Source organism: Aquarana catesbeiana, linkage group LG02, assembly GCF_042186555.1.
Source record: "Aquarana catesbeiana isolate 2022-GZ linkage group LG02, ASM4218655v1, whole genome shotgun sequence".
Classification (NCBI taxonomy): domain Eukaryota; kingdom Metazoa; phylum Chordata; class Amphibia; order Anura; family Ranidae; genus Aquarana; species Aquarana catesbeiana.
The window spans coordinates 178,114,473-178,140,145 of record NC_133325.1 but is presented as its reverse complement, the minus strand read 5'-3'; the positions used below and the strand labels follow the sequence as shown (position 1 = coordinate 178,140,145).

The window sequence follows — 25,673 nt, the reverse complement described above, 5'->3', positions numbered from 1 at the left end:
GTTTGGTGCGGTTAAAAGAAATAAATTTGACTTCGTCCAGGATCGATTTATTGCAGCTATCTGCACATAACTGCAGGTAATCGCAGTGTACTATTTCATCTGCAGATAGCAGCGGCAACAAGGAAAGAAAAACAACGGGAAGCAAATCAGAAATGGCAAGAATGTTCTACTGCAGCTAAATGCAGCTGCATGTAAACGCAGCAAATCAATGTACAACTGCAAGTGATCGCTGTGCCTGGAGTCTTGGAATTTCAAAATAACAAAACATGCTTTTAACAGCGGCAGAACAGCCGCTCCTGTGAAAGAGGCCTTAAAGAGACATTCCATCAATGTCCAACTTTGTTTTTGCCTCCTGGGGAAGCTTCCAAAATGGTAAAATGACATTAGAGTCTGCTTGGGTTATAGTGTTGCGCCTCCCTGTCCCAGTCTGGATGCTGCTGTGCAGAATTACAGAGGGTACAAGAAGCATTTAGGTGACACTGCTAGCTGTATAGAAAATAACATTTAAAGAGCTCTTTCACTTTTTTAAGAATCTATAACTGGATTAAATGGTGTCTCTTTATATCTGCCTGGGGTTTAGCTGTAAACAAGGAATCTGTCTACTGTGAGCAGTTTTCTTCTCTCCAGGCCCTTTGGGCATACAATTTTCCGACATAGCTCTATCATCTAACAATCCCTTGGTTCTGCTGTAGAAAAAAATCAGTCCTGTGTAACTAAGTGGAGATAATCTTCTCCATTCTGAAACTTGGCAATGAACCTAGCAGCAGGTAATCATTTTTAAACGATCGAGGCTACATTTTATTTTGGTGGTTAACATTAAAGAACTTCTCATCAAACATTATGAGCCTTTTTTTAAATAGTCTATATTTTAAGTTCTTTTGCGGTAGAGGCACAAAACGCCTAGGTGGTTTGGGATTAGTGATCTTGCGAGTTCCGGAGCTTGTAAAAAGGAGAATTGAATGATTTGGAAAAGTTGCCCAACAATGTCAGCCGCATTAAATGAATACTTCCTTTTTGTATGTGTTCTTTGTGTTTTTTTTTTTTTTTTTCTTTGTATGATTATTATTATTTTTTTTTTTTTTAAAACCTAGCTACAAAGATATACTTAGTTGCATAGTCTGGTTGAAAAAGGACACAAGTCCATCTAATTCAACCAATAAAAGGAGGGAAAAAAATTTATACAATCCTATACCCACAGTGTATCCAGAGAAAGACGAAAAGCATGATCCAATTTGCTCCAACAGGGTAAAAAAAATCCTTCCTCATCCCTCAAGAGGCAATTGGATATTCCCTGGATCAACTTTAGCTATAAATGTTCGTATTATGTACATTTGGGAAAGAATCCAGGCCTTTTTTAAAGCAATTTTCTAGCGCTGCACAATTCTGGATAAAATCAGAATCACGATTTTTTTTTTTTTTTTTGCTTAGAATAAAGATCACGATTTCTCGGCGTAACATCACCTTTCGCGTTATACCAAAAAAAAAAAAAAAATGGGCTAAATGGGCTAAAATTTGGGGGTTCTAAGTAATTTTCTAGCAAAAAATACTGATTTTCACTTGTAAGCAGCAAGTGTCAGAAAAAGGCTTAGTCTTTAAAGTAGAAGTCCACCCTAACACTAAAATCCCTGCATCTACAGACATCCATGATCTAACACTAACCTATCTAGCCCTGTAAAGAAGAAATCAGTATACATGGCTTTTTTTGAAGCCGATCCTACACTGAGCTGTCAGCTGCGGCTTCACTGTGGAGGCGGGTGCTGAGGACACATCCGACAATGGAAGCCCCATAGTAAGTCTATGGGTGACATCAATCCCATTCATTTCACAGCCCTTGTTGGCTGTGTCCTCTGCAGAGCTTCCGCCACTGGAAACTGGATTGGATCTGCTTCAAAAAAGGTATGTATATCAATTTCTTTTTTACAGAGCTAGATAGGTTAGTGTTAAATCTTGGATGTCTGTAGATGCAGGGATTTTAGTGTTAGGGTGGACTTCTACGTTAAAGACTAACACTAAAATCCCTGCATCTACAGTCATCCAAGATCTAACACTAACCTATCCAACCCTGTAAAGAAACCGGTATACACACCTTTTTTGACGTTGATCCGGTCTCCGAAGGCGATCAGATCCTTCTCCTTCCTGGGTATGGAGACAAGTGAGAGGAAGATGGCCCCTATCCATCTCCATACCATTGCAGGGTGGAAGCGACGTCAAAACATCACTTCCAGCCATAGCTCCTAAAGGGACATTTTTTCAAATGACAAAATGTTTTATCTTATTTTTTATTGCATTTCAGTGTAAATATGAGATCTGAGGTCTCATATTTAAGAGGTCCTGTCATGCTTTTTTTTTTCTATTACAAGGAATGTTTACATTCCTTGTAATATGAATAAAAGTGTCACAATTTTTTTTTTTTTTTAAAGAACAGTGTAAAAATAAAAAATAAAAGGTAAAATAAATAAGAATTTTTTTTTGTTGTAAGCTTGCGCGCAGAAGCGAACGCATATGTGAGTAGCGCCTGCATATGAAAACTGTGTTCAAACCACACACGCGAGGTATCACCGTGATCGGAAGAGCGAGAGTATTAATTCTAGCCCTAGACCTCCTCTGTAACTCAAAACATGCAACCTGTAGAATTTTTTTTTTTGCCTATGGAGATTAAGGGTAAAAGTTTGTCACCATTCCACGAGCGGGCGCAAATTTTGAAGCGCGTGGTATCAGTTTACTCGGCATAACATTATCTTTCACAATATAAAAAACAATTTGGCTAATTTTACTGTTGTCTTTTTTTTTTTTTTTTAATTCACAGAAGTGTATTTTTTCCAAAAAAAAGTGCGCTTGTAAGACCGCTGCGCAAATACCGTGTGACAGAAAGTTTTGCACCAACCGCCATTTTATTCTCTAGGGTGTTAGAAAAAAAAAAGTATAATGTTTGTGGGTTCTAAGTAATTTTCTAGCAAAAAAAAACTTTTTTTAACTTTTAAACAACAAATCTCAGAAAGAGGCTTGGTCCTTAAGTTTTACTAATGTATAGCCAGCCTAAAGCTGAACTCCAGGCAAATTTCTTTTCCAGCCCTGCATGGATTAACCCCTTGTTTTATTCTAAGAGAGAACAACAGAGATATACTTACCTGTTCCGCTGATTCTTCCCTAACGAGACCAATCAGACACCCCCATTTTCTAGTGGTCTTGAAATTGAACTGTTCCTGATGTCAGCATGCTTCATAAACAGAAACAGTCCACCGCTGAACCATGGGGGAGCACGGTTTTCCAGAGAATCGGGGGATCAGGTGAGTATGAACTTTGTGCTCACCCCTAGAAAAACTGAGCAGTTGACCCGTGCAGTGAGGGCGCGTCCCCACTGCATGGGAAAAAAAAATTGCCTGGAGTTGGGCTTTAACTCTCTTATGCTACACACACGATAGGATTTTCCAACAACAAAACCGTGGATTTATTTCCAACGGTTGTTGGCTGAAACTTGTCTTGCATACACACGGTCGCGCTAATGTTGTCTGAGATTCCGAACGTCAAGAACCCAGTGACGTACAACGCGTACGACGAGCCGAGAAAAATGAAGTTTAATAGCCAGTGCGGCTCTTCTGCTTGATTCCAAACATGCGTGGAATTTTGTGCGTCGGAATTGTGTACACACTATCAGAATTTTCGACAGCGGATTTTGTTGTCGGAAACTTTGAGAACCAGCTCTCAAATTTTTGTTGTCGGAAATTCCCACAACAAATGTCCGATGGAGCCTACACACGGTTGGAATTTCCGACAACAAGCTCACATCGAACATTTGTTGTCGGAAATTCCGATCGTCTGTACGCGGCATTACTGTGCACCACAGTGTATTAAGCAGGTAAATTCTATTTAGCAGGGCCCTAATTCTATATATGTTAAACCCAAATTGGACCTCTTTAAATTTCTACTTTAATTTAGTCCGGTTGCATACACAGTGTTAAATATTCTAATATTCTGCCTCCTTTTTTCTTTTTTTTTTCTTTTTTTTTTTTTTCTTTCTTCTTTTTTTTTTTTTTTAAGATGCAGCAATTGTTATAATACTATACCCTGTGCTGGCAGCAAGTAGGTGAATTGGAATGCTGCTCTACCACCCAAAGCAAGGTGCCGATCCATCAGTCTGACAACCCCTGTGGGCATTGTTACAGCCAACAGTGCCTGTCTTTCCTGAGTTGAGTTGGTTATTACAGCAGTGTTCAGTCCGCCTAGAAACAAACGCCCAACCACACTCGCTGCATGCAACAGGTGAGGGCTGAGGGCTCTTGGGAGGTATGCTCTGCCATGGCGGGAGGTATGCTCTGCCATGGCGCTGTACTGGCAGCAAGTAGGCTAGTTAGACCTTGCTTTCACACACAAAGCAGGACCTGACAGCCAACCTGTACATTCTAAACAACAAAAATCTTGTGAGCTACCATAAACATATACTGACTTCTACCTAGACAGCTGCTAGCACTGATCACGTCCCATATGACCGCGCGCAAGTAATAAATATAAATACAAAGGTAAGTGCTGTGCTATCTTAATTGGCATGTGATATCCATAATTCATTAATATTTTGGTGTAAAATACCACAAATGACTATAAATCAAATATTCAAACTGAGTCTTAAATGCTACAAATATATACAATACATAAAGTGCCCTATTGACTATACTTTTATCAATAAAGTGACTCCGTGCAACAATATAATGCAATGTGTAAAATCTTATCACATGTCATATATATAAAAAAAAAGTCCTTATTAAAGTGCTCCTATTCAATGCAAAAAAAGTGTTCCAGTGCACTAAAGTACTAGGTGCAAAATTCTATGCCAAACAATTCATGTGAAGACGTGTTGATAAAGTCCATTCCAAAAAACAATAATCAGATCCAAATAATGGTGATATCAAGCGTGTTCTGTCCACTCCGTGCTCCCCCCTTCAGTGTATGCTCTTTCCTCGAAACACGCATATCAACCACCCCAGGGTTCAGTATCCGTGATGGGATCCTGGGCTGATTGATGCCACGTTTTCCATATACATATATGACAAAGGAAAATAAATAGTGTGATATCGTTTTTATATGATTTTATTTCTAAACACTAGCCCCTTTAATAGGGTACTCACATTTCATGGGTGCTTCAGTAGTAGTAAGTATAGTCACAATGCTACTATAGTAGCAAAGTATAGTCACTTTGGCACTTTATGTATTGTATATATTTGAAGCACTATATGATTTATAGTCATTTGTGGCATTTTACACTAAAATATAAATTATGGATATCGCATGCCAATTAAGATAGCGCAGAATTTACCTTTGTATTTATATTTACAACCTGTACATTGCTACAAACAACAATGCCTCCCCTCTCCGGGTGGCACTGTTGATTATTGCAGTGTTCAGTCCATCTAGAAACACCCACCCATATGACTGACAGCTTTATCCTAGCAGTGCGTAGTCACCAGCCCAGCTTGTCCATCAACAATTTGCAGATTTGAATAACTTCTTCCAAAAGCCAACCTACTGAGTTTGTCAAGACTGAGGCCTCCTGGGAAGTGTATTCTGACATGGCGCTGTGATGTATACAGAAAGTCGCGTACAGCACCCTGCCAACTCCTCCCACTTTTTGCTGTATGTTGCAACAGTGAAGAGACCCAGTGATACATCACTGGGTCTGAAATATGTCACAAATGTCATTTTTATATATGTCATAATTAAATAGAATGATGCCAGGTAGGTAGAAATGTATCTTGGCTGCTATTAGGCTGAGGTAACTGTGGAAGGATTGAGATCATTATTTGCACTTCTTATAGTTCATCTGTAAGGTAAATGCCAAAACTCTAATGCCCCGTACACACGATTGGACTTTCCGCCAACAAAACCGTGGATTTTTCTTCGAAGGTTGTTGGCTCCAACTTGTCTTGCATATACATGGTCACACAAATGTTGGCCAACAATTCCGAACGTGGGAACGTGGTGACGTGCAAGACGTAAGACGACCTGAGAGAAAAGAAGTTCCATAGCCAGTACGGCTCCTTCTGCTTGATTCCGAGCATGCGTGAACTTTTGTGCGTCGGACTTACACACAATCGGAAATTCCTGTTGGCGGAAAATTTGAGAACCTGCTAGCCAACATTTGTTATCGGAAAGTTCGACAACAAATGTTTGATGGAGCATACATACACGGTCGGACTTTCAGCCAACAAGCTCACATCCAACATTTGTTGTCGGAAAATCTGATCATGTGTACGGGCATAAGGCTGCATTCATACCTGAGCGTATCGTTTTTGGGTGGTTTTTGCAGAGTTTTGCAACATTTTTGTACAGGCGTTGTACAGGCACCTATAATCTGCCAAAAAAGAACCTCGTACTTTTTTTAAGCTTCAGGCATTTTGCTTCAGGCGACTGAACGCTCAGATGTGAACAGGTGCCATTGAAATAAATGGGATTTTGCTTGCTGGGCGTTTTGGAACTTTTGAGATAAGCATTTACGAGCTGAAAACGCTCAGCTGTGAATGCAGCCTAAATGTGTGCACACTGAGAGTAAACACCTTTTCATTTAATGTGGAAGATCCTTTTAATTGCAAGTTGGTAAATATCTTAGGCTCTTAAGATCTTAGGATCTTAGGCGCAATTTTTGCAGTGATTTTGTACAGGTCAAAAGGTCACCAATGTAAAAAGCAGAAAATGCCTGTAATCTGCCAAAAAAGAAGCTCCTGTTCTTTTTTTGAGCTTCAGGCGTTTTGCTTCAGATGACAAAACACTCAAATGTGAACAGGAGCCATTGAAATTAATGGGATTTGTCTTGTTGGGCGTTTTTTAGAGGGAAAAAATGCCCAAATATGCCTAGATGTGAACAGAGCCTTATAGTTCATGCCACTTTTAGCATTTGCTCACCCTGAACTTCTTCCTTCCCTCAGAGTAGTCCTTATATGACCTTATTGCACCTATTATAGAAGCCGGTGATTATCACATTTTATGAGGACATGATATCACTGTTGATGTTCCTTAAATTTCAGTTAAAGCTGCGTATATTCTAGTTGCAAAAGCATTTGTTTAGTAAGTATCTGTAATGTGCACATATCTACAGTAACACAGTGGTTCACAATGGATTGTGTACCCCAAGGTCTAACTGACAGGTTCAAAGCCTGTTATACTTCATGTAATAGTGTGAAATGCAAAAGATGGATACAATGCAAATCTTATTGGTCTAAGCATTAAAAATCTATCACGAGAGTTGTAGTTTGGCGTTCCTGGCGTCCTCCTGAAAAGGTGCTAAGGGCATACAGATATTTTGGGGGTAGACCTTCTGCTTTTGTATTTTGTGCAGAAACCAGCAAAGGCTAAGATCATAAAGGTGAGGATCACTATCGGAAGCGTACCAGAAGAACCTGTAGGGAACCTAGACAAAGCCAATGGAAAAGAAGGTTTGCACGTGGCACCATCCACTAGACAACATTATATCTGTAGCAAGGCCCAAAGTTACTGAGGACCCCCAAGATAAAACTACTGTGACATCTGATAACAGACATGAATGCACCAACACACAGTTATTACAGTACACAATCATCATGTTAATGTAGAATTGACCGAGCTATATACATACCTGTACAAAAAACAAAAAGTAAATCAAGTTTAGATATGGCTTTTTGTACAGAATGGTATACATTGAAACTGTCCTTAGAACCGCGAAATGCGATTGACAGCAATGTTCAATGTGACGGCGATTAAATACAAAGACTAAAGCCTCGTGCACATCACTAGTTGGAGTTGAAAGGAAAAAAAAAACTGACTGCTCAGGTTGGAGCCGCTGTACTAACAATACGATGTCAGTACAGCGATCTCCCCTATTGTGTTCTGACGGGGGGAGAACACTCCGGTCAGCACTCTCAGCCATTGCCTCAGAGCGCTGAGCGGTAGCCAAGCGGCAGGCCTAACGGCCGGCTTCTGTCGGTCCGACTGCCATACACACGGGCCAAATTTCGGCCGGTTTCTATTGAACCGCCTGACCTTCAGCCTGTGTGTACTAAGCTTAAAGTACATTATAGGGCTTGGCTGGAAGAGTAAGCCGTACTGAGAAAAAGTCCTAATATGTATGTAGTTTTACAATAAGTGTTTATTGTTTATGTGACTCATAAAGTAACTTCCAGCTGTTGTCTATTTATTGCACTTTAAATAATTAAGATGAAAGATGGGGGGGGGGGTAGGGGGGACAGGAAGCCACATTTATTAACTGAAAGCACACAGCAGAGCACCCCAAGAACAGACAAGTAGTGTTCTGATTCCTCAAAAGCCGTTTCAGTTCCACATCCACATTACATAATCCATTGTGCTTTGAAAATGGCATGCACCAAAGAGGAGATATCAGATTGGACGCATAGTTCAAGAAACAGTGAATGTTGTATGGGGTAGGGAACAAATTCATAACTAACTATACATAATACACACATTATATATATATATATATATATATATATATATTATTGTATGTGATATATATATATATATATATATATATATATATATATATATATATATATATATATATATATATATATATATATTTTAGTATTTTTTTATTTTGTGTGTAAAATTATTATTATACAGGATTTATATAGCGCCAAGAGTTTGTGCAGCGCTTTACAACATCGGGGCAGACAGACAGTACAATTTCAATACAGGAGGGATCGGAGGGCCCTGCTCGTTAGAGCTTACAATCTAGAATAAATTGTATATAGTTTTTCATTAAATATGCAGATTTAATGATGTTTGGGCAGAAATAAACAAATCCTTTACCATGTTCTTGTCTTCCAGCAGACCTATGTTTCCTCAGCACAGCACATGGCTCCTCCCAGCCCCAGTAACAGCAGTGGTGGTGGAGAAGGAGGAGGTGGCGGAGGTGGAGAACAACTCAGCAAAACCAATCTGTACATCAGAGGTCTTCCTCCCAGCACTACGGACCAAGACCTGGTGAAACTCTGTCAGCCGTAAGAAGCATTCTTATTTATTTATTTTTTGCTAGACAGATACAATATTTAACCAAAAATCCTTGGTATTTGATTATTATTATTATTATTATTATTATTATTATTTTTTTTTTTTTTTTTTTTTGTTACGCTGTTTACCAGAAACTAGCTTTTACAAATATTGTCTGCATTTTCGTTTTTTAGGCTGCTAGTAATGCTCTGTTTCAGTACAACACTTCTATACTGCTTGTAGACTCTAAATAAACTGCGGTATTTTGTAGAAATGTATCCACAATGGGATGCTGTTGAAGTAATATTAGTAATAGTCCTGAAATGTTCATTTTTCGATGATATTCTAGTAGGTTAAAACCACCCTTTTTTTTCTCTATATTATACTCCTGTGCACACTAGTGACTTTCTAAGTGCACCATTGTCAACTTCAGTGCGGCTCCTACTGCCCCAGGGCCATTTAATATGTACAGGTAATCCTTAGACGGCTTAAAAAAGAGAAGCTTAAAGCCCAATTGAAGTTAGAGGTTGATATATAATCAGATATTGCCGTTTCCACATTCCTGTTACAGCAATTGTGTAGGAGGTCTAAAGATCACTGTATAGTCCAGCAGGTAGTAGAGTTGGACCTTAGTAATTGGCAGTCAGTGACAGAACTGGTCAGACACATCCCTCTTTCTCTACAATATAAGTTTGTGTGAGGACACTTGTGATGAGGGGTGTGGCTGTTACTTAGCTCTGCCAACACATAGCACTGCAGAGTGAGAGCAGGAAGAAGCGTATTCCCGGAGAGGGTATTTTTAGGCTTTTTCAAGTAAAAAAACAATTCCCAAATTATAACATGCGTAGGTACAGTACGCAAAAGGAATAAAAAGGTGTGAGATGTGGGTTTAAATATGAAGTATAAACAAACCTTGTTAGATAGGGTGGTTGAAGTTCCCAACAGCTTGCTACATTTTTGTTAAAGTGTTACTAAACCCACAACCGTAAAATCAGTCTGTATATGCAGTAAAGCATGCTTGTTGTGCTCACTGTGGAACCTAAGGGGTTAACCCCCCTCTGCATTGTGTAGTTGTGTAGCTTACTTCAGCTTTCAGCCATGTGCTGAGAGCCAAAGCCAGCTGCCAATCAGGCAGCTGGGTGGATCCTGACAACATGGTCAGGATCCTTCCAGAGCCTGGAGTGGCTCTTGTGATGTCAGCTCATAGTAAGCAATAGCCCGCTTTCAACTGACTCTGGGTCATAGTCCTAAAAATAAGTGCACTCCTGTGACCCACAAGAGAAGTATGACTAAAAAAAAAGCTTTAGTCATATTTCCCTTAAAAAAAAAAAAATACATGGCTAAAAAGGATTGAAAAGTGAAAATTAAGTAGGACTTTAAATGCTCACTGACACATCGAGGTCTTGTGTACAGGCCCAGAGAGGTAAGTCAGCAAATCTGGCAGTCGGGTAGGTGACCCTAACCTGATTTTTGGGCTCCTAAGGCTATGCAGCTTTCTTCAGCCCCAATAAAATAAAACAGTACCCAAAATGTGGGTTTCAGTATGGTACAGCAATTGCCAGTGATAGTTGTGTAATACTCTTGCACCTCAAAGCTTGGCAAAGAATGGCTATGTATACACACGTGACTTCAGTTGGCAGGACTGCCTCTTTCTCCGAGTTTAGCCCTGACTGCATTTGTATATGGTCTGATTGCATGTATTGTATATCTGATTGCATTGAGCAACAAGCAGTTAATTGTGGGTTTGGTTAGTTATGTGGCTACTGGGTGGATGTTTGCAACAATTACCAAGTACGCTAGTTTTTCCAAAATATGGTGATACATGGTAAACTTGTATATGGCTTTGTTTAGAGAATATATTGTAATAATCTAGAGGAACGATTTGGTAAAGGACCTAAGCAGCTATGCTGCATTAATAGAATTTAAAGATTTTTAAGATAACGCTTATAATGGAAATCTAGTACTCTAATAACATCAGGTAATGCCAATTTGCCCATTCTCAATAACAACTCCTTTCTGCCAGCTCGGCTGTGTAGATATATGTGGCAGCACAAAGGTAGGCTTTAAACTGTGCTGGCACAGATGTGTACCTGTTTTGTGCTCGCTCCCAGCACTGTATTTGTGTTGCCCATGACCGGTCCTGGTCAAATAGCAATGATTTGGGAGCCAAAAGACAGGCTTACCATAGGATTGGCTGGACAGCCAATATCACAGTGATCATATGATCAGTAAGCCCTAGAAATGCCTCTAGTGCAAAGATTGTCCTAAAGGGGGGTGGGAGCCAATGAGAAGGGGTTAATGTACTCATGGACCTGAAATGGTGACTTTTTAGTACTGTATGTATAGCAATCCGCCCGTCCCCCCAGCTTTGGATAAAGTAAGGTAGGAATAAAACCCATGCCTGTTAACTTTTTTTTTTTTTTTTTTTTTGCGCACTTGTGTTGGGGAGGTTTTTATTTCACTTCCTGTACCAGAGACGTAACAAGAAGTTAGAGGAAATATCTTCAAAGTGAGAGGTTTTACCATCTTAGATTATCTCATCTCTTTGTTTTGATAAAATTGTCATTTCCCATTACTTTCTGTCTAGGTGACAGTGGTCAACAGGACAAATAGAGATGGTGAATCTTCCCAGCAGGGACCATGTCAATCGTAAAAACCTGACAGTAAAAACCTGATTCTTCTCTACCCTATTCAAACCTAAAACACTTTTGGCTTTACATTAACTTTTAAGGCTAAGTTCACCTTTCTGAACATGCAACATGTTAAACCCATGTTTTAAGGTCCAGTTTTCCCCTTCGCATTATGACAGAGCAGGGGATCCTCTTCCCGCACTCGCTGCCACAATTTGAAAACAATTTGGGTGGAGCTCCGCACGGCCGTCATTCTTTCACTCAGAGTTCTGTGCATGAATGAACTACACGTATCCTCTGCCATTGCAGCAGAGAGTTTGTAGTTCTCAGTGAACTGCAAGGGTGCTGATGATTGATCTTCCTGCTCTCAAGTAACTGTTTGCCGGTACGGGTGGTAAAAGCAAACGGCTTTACTGAGAGTCTGCAGGAGACTGGAATTGCATCTGCAATCTGCTGATCATGCTCTGCAGGCTCCTAAGAGGCTTTTTTTACCTGCAAAAAATGTGCATTTATAATTTTTTTTACTGATTGCAAAGCTTTTTTTTTTATTTTATTAAAATAAACATGTTATACACACCTACTCTGTGCAACGGCTTTACACAGAGCAGCCTGATCCTCCTCTTCTTGGGTCCTCTGCGGGCGCACCTAGCTCCACCTCACCCCCCCCCCCCCCACCCCCCCCCCCCGGCCCTGCCTAGTGCCCCCATAGCAAGCCACATAAGACACACAGAGTGGGGTTTGGGCCCGCTCCCCACTTTCTTGTCACTGGCTCTGATTGACAGCAGCGGGAGACAATCAGTGCAAAAGGTGTCTAGCTACTCCTTTTTCTAGTCTTCATCGGTGCATAAACATGCACATCCGGGTGATACAAATGTGTATTTTTGTGGAACCCTTAGCATTTAAAAAAACCCTAGACTTTAGGCAAGACTCCTTAAAGTGGACCTACGCTCAAATTGTGGACATAAATCTCCATCTATTTCAGGAAGACTGGTAATATTGCTATGTGTTGACTTTCAGATCTGTTTTTATTGTATTTTAATGTCCTAAAATCCATTTTTTTTTATTTCTCAAGTAAGATTACAAATAAACTACTTCTGAGACCGATAAGGGTTGCATTTACTTCCCGGTAAACATTGCTTCTCTTTCCAGGATCAGAGCACAAAGCCCTTTAGTAACAAAACATACAATACCCTGGAAGAAAACAATGAAATCCTGATTGTAATCCAAGTATCTGCAGATGTCAGTTGTTTTGTCTAGTGTCCGTGTTCTTTAGTCCATCAGAAGGAAAAGTCTGGTTTGTTATTATGTCAGGAGATCAGGTAGAGGCCCCTCTGCTCCAAGAACTTATTGCCTTCTATTTCATTCTTTTCAGGGTCCACTTAAATGCTTCAATAGTGTTCTGTGATACACAAAAGGAAGTGAAGCTTTTTACATGTTTATTCGAAAAAATTGCTTGGAGAAATAGATACGCATTAACGTAGCTTAAGACAGGCATAGACTGTGCAGATGTCTTTCCTGCAACTACGGGTTTCCGGAAAGAAATTTGCACGATTCCTCCATCACAATTTGCACGATTCCTCCATCACTGCAGACAGTGCAGACAGGGGAATCCCTCCTGCTGAGACATTGTGTTCTCCCGGCGGGGGAAGCCTTCCCTGCAGGGAGGAGATGGTGATTATTGCTAGCGGCTATAACAGCCGCTAGCGATAACTGGATTTAAAATCCAGCAGGCTGGTTGTACCCAAGTTTATCGATCAATCAACTTGGTACATTCAGCCTGCCCATACACGGTTCAAATCTCAGATGGTTTCTGCTGAACCAGACGAGATTTAAATGGTCTATGGCTGGCCTAAAGCTGAACTTCGGGCAGAAAACTTTAATTTGCATATATTGCTCAGTGGCCACGTTGTGTGCATCCATTCTCTTTCGTAAACCAGGTTATTACCTTGAAAAACTAGCAGTGACATCACTGGAGTGTACATAGCCGGTGCAGAGATGAGGGAGGGCAGGCTCCACCCACTATAGCCTGCCTGCAGAAAACTACAGGAGGGGCGGAGACTAGACCAGTCATTCTGCACAAAGAGAGACCGGTCACTACTGAGACAGTTTCACACTGGATAACTCAACAGATCTAGAGGAAATGCCAAGATTCAAGCAAGATTACATAGGACATTCGTATTCAGACAATATTTGCTTATCCCAGATTTCGGCTCTTAAAAAAAAATTAAAAAATCTGACCTGCATAGTTCATTGATGGCAGATGTATTCTGTTTTAGGCAAAAGTAGCCTTACAGCAGTTACCATCGTTGAGTAAGATATGACTTCTAGATTGGATTGCTTCGCTGAAGAACACAAATCAGCTGCATGGAAGTTGGCTGAATGGCCCTAGGTTTTGTCTGTCTCTTCTAATTACTCGCAGATCTAGATACATGTGGAGCATAAAGGAATTCTCTACAACTGCACATTTATATTCAGTAATGCACATATACAACATACGTTTTTACATTCATAAGATGCATTATCATGTTTTTAATGTGTATATCTCAGTGTACATTTTATGTGTTATAGAAAGTTAAATTGTATGTATAGCCTAAGGTGTGTGTGTGTGTGTGTGTGTGTGTGTGTGTGTGTTTTGTTTTTTTTTTTTTTTTTTTTGAATGGAGCAGGATAGGGTTAAAACCGCTATTCCATTATTCTTCGCTGTGTCCTGAGATTTTCCTTCTCTTCCGGTTCTAGAAACTCAACAGCAAATGAAAGGAAATTTCACCAACATAAGGGGAATTTCCAGCTTAGACAGATGTCACCAGAACATTTGTCCTTCTTGAGTAATTAACCTTACCTCCTGCTCTGGTGACAACTCACAAATTTGGGCTATCCTACTCCCACTTTCTTTTTTTGATAATGGTCACCAGGGCAAATAGAGTGAATCCTTTTAGCAGGGGTGCAGATGGCAATAAAAACTTGACAGAGGGTGTGAGGTCAGAATGTGTGCGTTAGAAAGTGATAAAGCCATTGGATGTACATGACAGCCAGGAAGGTCACCATTTCAGTAGCAGTTGCAGCCTCCAAACATCGGTGCACATGTAGGGCAAAGTGGGAGGTTTCCTTTTAAGGCTGTAGTAAAATTGTAAAAAAAAAAAAAAAAAAAGTTTCCCCTACAAGGCAATGTTCTAATGTGCTAGTATGCATCATATACTGACACATTATTTTAAACTTACCTTAAAACGAAGCCGTCCAGCGGTGCGTTCTTCACTGCTGACAGGGCTTCACATCTTCACTCAGTCTTCCTTCCAGATTCGTGGGCTCCAGTTCTTTGAATGGCCAAGCAGTGATGACGTCACTCTCGCGCATGCGCGTGGGAGTCACTTTTTACGGCACAGAGCTCTGAAGGAACAGCACGGGTATGACGTCACTGGCGGCTACACAAGTAAATTTCCTAAACAGTGCACATTTAAGAGATATATTTACAGTACCTACAGGCAAGCCTTATTGTTAATAAACGGCCTTTACTACCACTTAAAGAAAAACAACCTGCTAAAACTCATCTTTGTGGGCTTCCCTGCCACTATAATGCTCCTTCAAAGCCCTCAGTTAATACCTGGTGCTTCTGGGTACGGGGAGCTGTTCTCCCAGCCAGCAATCCCCACCCCCCCGGGGGAAGAGTGGAGGCAGAGGAGAGCTGGCTGGATCACAGAGCAAGGATTGCCCGCTGTAACCGCTTACATTAGAATTGCCGTCCCCTCGCGATCACACACAGCTCCGCCTCCGGACCCGGAGCCTGTGACTGACAGAACACATCCCAGCATTGGACCAACTGCGTTGATGGGCACTGGTGAGATTGCATTGATGGGCACTGGCGAGGCTGCACTAATAGGCACCAATAAAGTTGTTGTTTATATTTATTTTTGTAACTTTCATTCTGCATAAAACATTTAAGTGTCAATTCATAAGATAATTCACAACGGTGGTTTTAGGGACGGGGTAGGGTAGAGGTTGGGTGGGGCAACAGGTGGCGAGTAACCTTTGAGGCCTGAAATTTTGAGCCCTGATTTAGAGCACAGTGCGCATATATGTCGGTGATGTTACCAGATGCAGTATTTGTGAATATCTTCTAAATGGTGCACGTTAAGCAGATATTCATTTGTACCTACAGGTAAGCTTTATTATAAGCATTCCTTTACGTACAACTGACCAAGCGGTGTTTATTATTGCTTTAAAGTGGTTGTAAACCCTTAGGGCACTTTCACACTGAGACGCTGCGGCGTCGGCGGTAAAACTCCACTATTTTTAGTGGCGCTTTTAACCCCCGCTAGGGGACACAAAAGGCTTTAACAGCACTGCCCATTGATGTCAATGGGCAGGAGCGCTTTAAGAAGCGGTGTATACACCGCTCCTACAGAGCCTCAAAGATGCGGCTTGCAGGACTTTTTTTAGCGTCCTGCCAGTGCACCGCTCCAGTGTGAAAGCACTGCGGCTTTACACTGGAGTGACAGGAGAGGCGCTTTACAGGCGCTATTTTTAGTGCTATAGCACCTGTAAAGCGCCTCAGTGTGAAAGTAGCCTTACAATCCACTTTTTACTACAGGTAAGCCTAAAATAAGCTACCTCAGATATCTCCTAAACCTGCACGGTTTCGATGATATATCCCCTTTATCAGCATGTGCTGTGCCGATGTCATTGGCACATGTGCAATGAAGCAATGGTTTGTGCCGATGCTTCAGCTAGTATGCCATTACCGGCCACTCCCGCACAGTAGAGACATCATCGTCACGAGATGTCATCGACACGTGACATCATCCGCGATACCTGGAAGTAACTCTGGGAGCAATGTCGCCAGCTGGAGCTGTGTTCAGGGATCTCTGTGGGAGCTTCGATCTAAAGTGAGTATTTCATAATGAGCTAGTATGCTACGCATACTAGCTCATTATGCCTTTGTCTTGCAGGTGTTTTTTTTTCCTTTATTAGATGTGTAACATTGCTCCTTACTTTTTTAATATCAATAATAATAATTTAATAATCAGAATTTGCTAGCAAACTTTTAAACCAAAGCTGGCCATGCGTAAGCCAGTTTTATTACGTTGGTTTTTTTTTTTCTTTTTTAAATTAATTCTTTTTTTTTGTTTTTCTCAACCTGTGTGCTGGACAAAAAAAACTGCCCTGATTCCCCCATCCACACATTCGATGTGTCATTGTGTTCTGACAGACGGGAGGTTGTCACAGTTGTGCTCATTTTATTATTATTATTATTATTAACCCTTATTTATAGAAAAAATGGTAAAAAGTACCCTAGTATGCTTTACAACAGAAACGATACATATATACTTTTACACACAGAAAAGATATCACAATATAAAGTACAGCATGGAATATTAAATATTTAGCAGTAACTGCAGATTCTTTTTATGTGTTAGAAATGTCTTTTAACCCATTTTAAAAATCAGGTGTAATATTAGTGCAGCAAACAAAGTGTGTGTGTGTGTGTGTGTATACACATATGTACGTATGCTTTACATAAAATGATACAATCTGAGCATCAAGAAGAGGAGGAGCCGAGGGAAGGAGACGGAGGGGGAGTTAACTTCTGCCTTGTAACCTCATTTCACCCCAGCTAAGGAATGCAGTGCACATCCCCGGAGCCCCAAGGAGATCTGCACATGTCGCCCACAGACTGAGAGAATGTTGTTCGGATGAAGCAAGCTGTTTGTAGGGGGAAAACAGGCCAGATGGGAAAGTGTTTTGATGCCAGCTCTCGGCTAGAAGTGTGCTGATGCAGGAAACTATACAACTAACTCACAAGGTTCAGACAATCCTCACATCTCTGGTACAGCAATCATTATTCTCACTCTGTAATCACAAAGAAAGATCCGATAATGCCCAACATGTAATTATGTTCTGGCTGTGTCCTTATACTAGATACAGTCTTGTATACAGGAATGTATTAATACGGTGGGTAAAAGATCCATATTTTTGTGTTTCAGGGCTAGGTTAATTCTGTAACATATTTAGTAAGGGTCATTTAGTTAAAAGAGAATCTAAAGCCAAAACTTTTATTTTTTTGTTTTTGAATAGAAAGGGTTACAATACTGTCACGTTTTTATTATGGGAAGAAAATGAGTCCATTCTGTGGATCTGAGTGTCTGGATGGGCAGCTCTTTTAAGCCTAGTACCCACATTCGGCCCGTGTGTATGGTAGCCGTACAACAGCTGGCTTCTGTTGAAGGCTCATGACCAAAAACGGACTGACCGGCCGGCTCCCGATCAGCACTCTCAGCCAATGGCTGAGAGCGCTGACTGGAGTGTTCTGGCGGGGGAGTCGTCAGTCCTGAGCTGACCGTTTTCTTTTTTTTTTTTTTTTTCTTTCAACCTGCTGGGTTAAAAAAAAATAAAAATAGCGGTGTGTACTAGGCTTTAAGGTGGGCTGTCCAATCAGGTCCGCCTGTCAGTTTTTCAGGCGGACCTGATCAGACCCTCCATTCACCCCTATGGAGTGGCAGATGTCATCGGTGACATATCTGCCTCTTTCCGATCTTGTCTGCAAATTCCAGATGGATGGAGGTCCTATTTTCCATCCGTCTTGCAGATTGGATTGGATGAAAACGGACAGGTGGTCCATTTTCACCCGATCTCCCCATAAAGGAGAGCGGGACTGGGCCAGTCTCTGCTCTGCACCTATCGATCCCCCACTGAGCAAGCGGAGTCTGTCCAACGAAAGGGGCCTTACATGAAGGGGTTTCAAAGGTGCCTTGGTTGAACAATGGATGGTGCAAGAAGAATAAGAGCACCACACTTCCCAACAAAGTGGGTGAATGAGTCTCCTGGATGCTGGTGATGTTCAAGCAACAATTTTCCACCCAGCTCCTTTAAAAAAGTTGACATTCATCGAGCCAGTTGGTGCAAACTGTGGCACTTTGGGTTTGGAATTTGAAGGTAGCCTTTGGGTATAGAAGTCCAAGCAGAGATATTCTTCAAAGGCAAAAGATAACAAACACATTGTATTAATGCTGAAATTCACTCCCCTCTCCATTTGTCCAGGTGACCATCATCGGAGGACTGAAAGTAGTGGGAAATCAAAGTTTTGAGCTGTCACCAGAACAAGGATAATAGGGGAAATGTTTTTTAATAGAGACACTTGTGTGTGTGTGTGTGTGTGGGGGGGGGGGGGGGGGCGCGTCCTCGCCTGGAGAAGACAACGATTGTTGCTAGATAGTCATAAGTAAAATCCGGCAGGCTGGTTGTACCCAAGTTGATCAATCGATCAACTTGGTTCATTCAGCCTGCCAATACACGATTCAGCAGGAACTTGCCGAGATTCAGATCATCTATGGCCGGCCTTAGAGAGGATTTCTCTAGTTCTGGAGAGATTCCCCCCCCCCCCCTATTTTCTGTTGTGTTTGCAGACAGAAAATGAAAGGACATATTCCCAATGAGACAGACAATAAAGGTCTTCAGATCAGGAAAGCTGCTAAAGCTTTTTCACATTTATCAGTGAGTGTACTGTGTATATATAGCACCCTGATTTATGAATATTTGATCTTTTTAACTGGATTGTTCACCATTAGAACAAGACTTTTTCTCCTCTTCCGCCCACCGACACCCCTAACCCCCCCCAATTACACATTCACTTTTTTTTTTTTTTTTTTTTTTTTTTGCATTTTAGGGTATGTTCACACCACATGCATGTGCTGGGCGACTATTCTTCCAGTCCAGTCTCACCATGTGGATAAGGTAAAATACCTTGTCTCCTATGTGCCCAGTTTACACCACTGTGTTGCGGTGGTGTGCTGAAAAAAGGACTGCATGCAGTAATTTTTTTCAGCTCAGCACAGTGCAGGGCAATTCACTGCCTTGAATCGCACAGCCGGCTATTGAACTTTATGAGATGTCTGTGTGACGTTTCTATAAGCTTCATTTAAAAAAAAGAAGAAAAAAAAGAAAGAGAAACAATGTGACGCGTTGGAGCTCAGCGCATGATCACTGCACTGTTCTCGGTCCCACCGTATCACTCACCAGCACTGAAATACAGCGACTGGTGTAAACAAGCCCTAAATGCCTTATTTTTGCTGCGTTCTCCCAGCTTCTTCTTTACATCTCAACTGTGATGTAAACATCATACCCTCAGCTGCCCACACCCTCCTGGGATATCCACGTAGCACATAATGGCAGGCTGCAAGATTTTGCATAGATCTCTGTTCTGACTGTTCAGGAGTCATACAGTGTGCAGAGCCTGCATAATCGCTCTCCAGAGACCAGCGACTGCCTTGTATCACTGCAAATTGATGTATTAGAAGATGCAGCTGTACGCGGTAGTGCATCAGAGGCTGCGTGCTTGCTTTACACAACACCTGCAACATAACCGCGTACAGACACATTTTCTAATTCATCTCAATGGACAGCTGTATGCGGAAGCTGCAGGTCCTGAGAGAGTAATTACGTAGGCTCTGCACGCTGTAAGGCCAAATGCATTAAACCTACGTGATATCACGTGTTTGCCACTATGGCTTATTATTGCAAATTACTATTGCACTTGCACACAGGGATGCAAATTAGGAAGAAGTTGCAATAAGGGCTCTTTCACACTGGCGGTCCGCCCGGCAGACTCCGCTTTGCTTGATCCGCTGATAAGGCGGATGACAGGTCCGTGTCCACCCACTGTGCTGAGACGGATCTGTCGGAGTTCCATTCTCCTCTATGGGGAGAGCAGAAGAACAGACCTCCAGTTTGTGTTCATCCGATCCGATAGACGGATGGAAAATAGGGTCTCCATCCATCTGGATTTCACGGAGAGGATCGGATTGGATAGCAGCGGGTGTCAGCGGACATATCACCGGTGACATCCGCCGCTCCATGGGGTGAATGGAGCATCCAATCAGGGACATTTAAACTCCAAAAAACAAAACAAAAGGCTCTTTGGGTCTGGAATGAATTTTAGGAGGGACCCAATGCCTAAAAATCAACCTCCTTACTCATTCACGTGGTGGGTGTTATCTGTGTGAATTTTAAGGGTGGGGGGCACTATAGGAACCCCCAAACCCTCCTTTTTTTTTTTTTGTCTGTTTACATTCTGCTGTCAGTCGGGAATCCTTGACTGACAGCAGAAATGACTTCCCGGTTGTTGAGGACAAGGGCGGATGCCAGCTTCTTAACAACCATCTATTAAGTGCAAAGAAGATTTCATATTTTAGAACTAAAATACCTCACAAGTTAAAAGAATAGCGCATACAGTATTTTGGGAACTTTTTTGTAATGCACCAACAATGTTTATGAAATATACAGTATGTGTAATTTTAACGTGAATTTCGGTGCTGTATTTTAGTTGAAGTGAATTGAGCACTATATTTGGTACAGGCCCAAAGCCGTATGAACCTTTTTTATAGGTTCGGGTTTGTCCATTATTATTTTATCAGACAGAAAATATCAAGAAATTGGCTCCAGTACAGGTAGTGTAACAGGTAGAATATACATGCCTAAAGAAGACCTAGCATTAGATTTCTTTATTTAGTTTTTTTATGTTAAGTGCCATACAGGTATTAATTACAACGTAAAGAGATCACAGTAATCCCTCTGACATTGCTTTTGCCTGCTTTTCTCTCCAGAAGACAGACAATTTTTATTCAGGCACTATCCAGGTTCACACTCTGGGTTGAAATGTTAGCTTAGTCATGGAAAACCTGTTGCCTAGGCAGTGCTAGGCTGTACTCACAAATTTCTTAACACAGATCAGTCCCCTGTTGCTACCTCACACTTTGTGACTTGACATGTTGTGTTTGATCACTGGGTGAGGAAGACTGAGGAAATGCTTCCTGCTGCCTGCAGCAGACTAATGACATCTCAGAAAATGCAAAGCCACTTGAGAGGAGTTCAAGGATTATCTTGTAGGGTCCATTTACACTGTTGCGCTGGTGAAATTCATTACAGTTCTCTGCAGTGTGCTACATTGCCAAAATGCAGCAATTATTCATGCAGACCTAAACATTTACTGAAAGATCCATTTTACTGCACTTATCATTGCACCTGAGTCGTGCACTGAGCCCTGAGCCCACCTTTTTTTGAAGCCTATTAGAGCCTCTGTCTCTAATCCTATGCTTCTAAAAAAAAAAAAAACTCCACATGTAGATTAGGGGGCCACATGCATGGATTAGGGGGGCGGAGCCCCTGCACCCCGTATGGAAGGGCTGCCACTGCTGAGTGGTCCATTGGCACTATGGTAATGTCACATGGGGGGGGGGGGCATTCTTAGCTCTATGCAATTAGCAACCACCAGAAAGTCCAGTATTTGAATTGATTTTTCAGCAGTGGATTGCTGCAGCAAGGGAGCTCAGCAACCAGGGTGGGGGTAGGGAATTTAAATTCTGTAACTTTTAAAACCTGTAACTACACAATTAGTTGAGTGGGATTTAAGGTTCCTGCGCCCAGTGGCGCATACATACTGTCTTGTCCTGTTACAGAGAGTTCCATTTGTAACAGAATCTGCTCAGCTGAGTTATTTCCTGTCTGCTGTCAGTAAATAGAAGGGAGGAGGCAGGGGGATGGGAGTTGTAAGTAGGGGAAGAGTAAAAGTGTAAGCTTGTCTATCTGTGTAGGGCAGCATTGTCTTTTTAAAATGTAAAAAATAAGGGTATTTTAAGTCATCGATTCCATGCAAGACAAAAAAACAAGGGTTGCTTCTCATTTCGGGATAGTGGGCATATCCATTAACACATATGGCCTTGCCAACTCAACCAATCCCCTGATCTCCTTGTTTATAGCCCAGATGCAGGCTAATACTGTAAAGCCATATATACCAGAATGCATACAGCTGCTTAGGCTTGTTGCCTTCATCAGAGCAATATATCCAATTTATTGCTTCTGTGTAGTAGGGCCATGGGAAGCAATCTGGAATTTGTGATGGTGAAGCAATGGTATGTGAATGCCTACTGTTAGGAATGTGGTTCCTTTGGTCCCTCGTCCTAACTGGACTGGTTAGGTTGACTAGCTGTGTTACACTCAGGCATGAATCTTGTAATTCCGAATGGGTTAATAAACTTAGAGAGAACATAAAAAAGTTATCAGTGGCAGTGGGGAGAGGGGAAGGCGGTCATAGGAAGAGGGAGATGGCTGGGAAGCAGAACTGTCAGCTGAAGCTATTCATAGATGTATGGGTAACTATCTTACTAGAGGAAGGAAAAGGCAAATACAAGCCAACACTTCCTGACTTCACATTAGGTTAATCATAGGCTTTGAAAGCCAGAGGAAGTGCACACTAGAGCGCCATTATGTGAGCGTGGATATGCCTGTGTTTTTGCTTAGATTTATCTACGTCCTTTATTCCGTAGAAGTGAACACCGCTAAAGTACCTGACATTAGATAAGATGGACAGGATGTTTTTTTTTTTTTTTTTTTTTTTTTCCCCAGCTACCCAAAATTGGGTCAACACCAGTGACGTTTGCTCAGGACATAAGAAGTTATGGTTGGCTGATGGACAAATTAACTCCTCAAAGTCCATCATCTGTTGCAGCTCAACTATTACAGTGTGCTAAAATTCAAGTCATGGCTTGCCTCCTAACATGTCATTAAAGGCAAAATCAGCAATACAGTAAAACCTTGGATTGCAAGCATGATTCCTTCCAGGAACCTGCTTGTAATCCAAAGCACTTGTATATCAAAGCGAATTTCCCCATAAGAAATAATGGAAACTCAAGTGATTCGTTCCACAACCATTTATTCATAGGTCCGTCAGTTTATAGTCCATATAAAAAGATTCTAGAAATGTGACCAGGTTGTGTAACCATAAAATGTCCATCCACAAATGGAAGCCTCCACAAGGGGATTAGAAGCAAAATCCAGCAGGAGCTACAGTGTATAAAAGAGGAGAGAGGCGCCACTAATTGTAGCAATATGTTGCTAAATGTTGTACCTTCATTAAATGTAACCATATTGCTACACTTAGAGGTGCCTCTCCTCTTTTATACTCAGTTGTGACATGATGATATTTGTATATCAAGACATCACTTGTATATCAAATCAAAATGTATTTAAAAATGTTTCTTCTCTTGCAAAACTCTCTCAAACCAAGTTACTCTCAAACCAAGGTTTTACTGTATATCTAAGTGAAAGTTTGATTTGCAGAAACTGATGAATTTATTTTCTGCTTTTCTATATTGTGGTGTTAATTAAAGCCGCTCATAGATTATTACATTTTCAACCCATGGTTGCAGGAAAGAAAATTGCTTGATTCCCGATCAACTAAGTGTTAATGGAGGAATCCCTCCCATGGAGCTATTCTGCTCTCCTGGCGGAGGATCTGCCCCGACTGGGAGAACACACAGTGATTATTGCTAGCTGCTGGCAATAATTACATAAATAATCCGACGATTTGATCAACTTGGGTACAATCAGCCTGCCTATACATGGTTCGAATCTCAGCTGGTCCTTTCTGAACTGGCTGAGATTGGAACAGTCTACCCTGTTTCCCCAAGAATAAGACCTAGCGTGATTGTCGGTGATGGCTGCAATATAAGCCCTACCCCCCAAATAAGCCCTACCCGGTTTCCCCAAAAATAAGTCCTACCCTGAAAATAAGACCTACAAGGACTTTAACTAGGGCTTATTTGGGGGGTAGGGCTTATATTGCAGCCATCACCGACAATCATGCTAGGTCTTATTTTCGGGGAAACAGGGTATGGCCAGCTTTACTAAAGGCAAACCGACTGTGCACTTTGCAAGTGCAGTTGCACTTATTTTCCCCCAGAGCTTAGTGAATGTGGTAAAGCTTCACTTGATAAAGAATACAAAGTGATACCCGGCAGGGTAAATGAAAAAATAAAAAAAAACCTGACAGATCCCCATAGTGACACAAGCGATGTTGGTGCAGTGATCTCCCAACTGTGCTTTTGTAGTCTGACAGGAAGGACTCTGCTGCTATTGGCTGCAAGAGGTGATCGGATGCTGGTTTTCCAACATGCCCCTTAGACAAAAGTCGGTTGTTAGCTTGGTCTCTGTCAGACAGACTGCTGTACACACCGACCGGACAATGTGCACCCAGCCTAAACGACCTGTTCTGGCTTTCTTGATCTGGCTGCTCATATCAGGTCAGTAACTGGGAAAGACTAGAGGCAGAGATAGACCAGCATCTAGTATTTTCAGAAAGAGGGCAATATTGGCAGCTCCCACTCTTTGTAAAAAATGTATACAAAATTTCTACAAACCCCAGCATTTGGATATTTTTGTCTTAATGTAGTAAATTAGCAGCATGATGTCTCCCTGTGTGTGATGATGAGTGGGTCATCTGCTGCCTAAACTTGTTGCTGAAGCTCATGAAGCTAACGCACTTCACGTCATTCAGTCCCTGAAGTCATACATTTATAATTATTTGGAACCTGTACATCTAATATTAATATTTTAGTAAAAGGCCCTGCCAGTTTGTTCCCGGAGTTTGATGGGATGATATCATAGCTGCTGACATTTTGAAATAATTTCCAGGGAAACTTTTATGCTGAACCTAAGATTATGAGTAAATGGGTGACATGGTGCACTACATAAATGGTTTTACATTATGCCTTTTTACATTATATCACTGATAATTCATACTTTCCTGAAGAGGTGGTAAAAATGGTAGGGCATTATACTGTGTCATGAGAACACCACATCTATGACTCAAAATGTTGAAGGCATAGGGTAAACAATACAGCTGGACATTTTGTTTAATTTTCAAACATGTGAATCTAGCCATACATCTAAATACCCTCTTACATTCATTAATTTTTATTTTTTTTCCATTTAAAAAAAAAAAAAAAACCTTTATTATTAATAGTATTCACCTGAGCCCCCTTTCGATCCAGCGATGAGAGCTTCAGCTGTCCTGGGACTCCCTCTCCTCATTGGCTGAAAAAAGCAGCGGGAGCCATTGGCTCCCACTGCTGTCAATCCCAGCAAGTAAGCCTATAAGTAGAGAGGAGGCTGGGCCGAGCCAGAGCTCTTCCTTATGAACGAATAGAGCAGGGCTCAGGAGTATGTACCAGTGCCCCCATAGAAAGCGGCTTGCTATTGAAGACGCTGTTCAAGGGGGAGGAGCCTGGGGGGGGGGGGGGCCTGAGA

General features: G+C 41.4%; 1 protein-coding gene across 6 annotated transcripts in view; it reads left to right on the top strand.

Annotated features, from left to right (window-relative positions):
* Positions 1–25,673, top strand: part of RBMS2 (RNA binding motif single stranded interacting protein 2) — a 175,894-nt gene that overhangs the window by 106,697 nt on the left and 43,524 nt on the right. For 4 of the 6 annotated variants that reach the window (XM_073613922.1, XM_073613923.1, XM_073613918.1 and 1 more), the window contains exon 2: positions 8,809–8,981. In XM_073613922.1, coding sequence (XP_073470023.1) covers positions 8,809–8,981 — 173 coding nt within the window. The remainder of the gene's footprint in view (positions 1–8,808; positions 8,982–25,673) is intronic. The other 2 variants (XM_073613919.1, XM_073613921.1) reach the window with 1 other exon arrangement.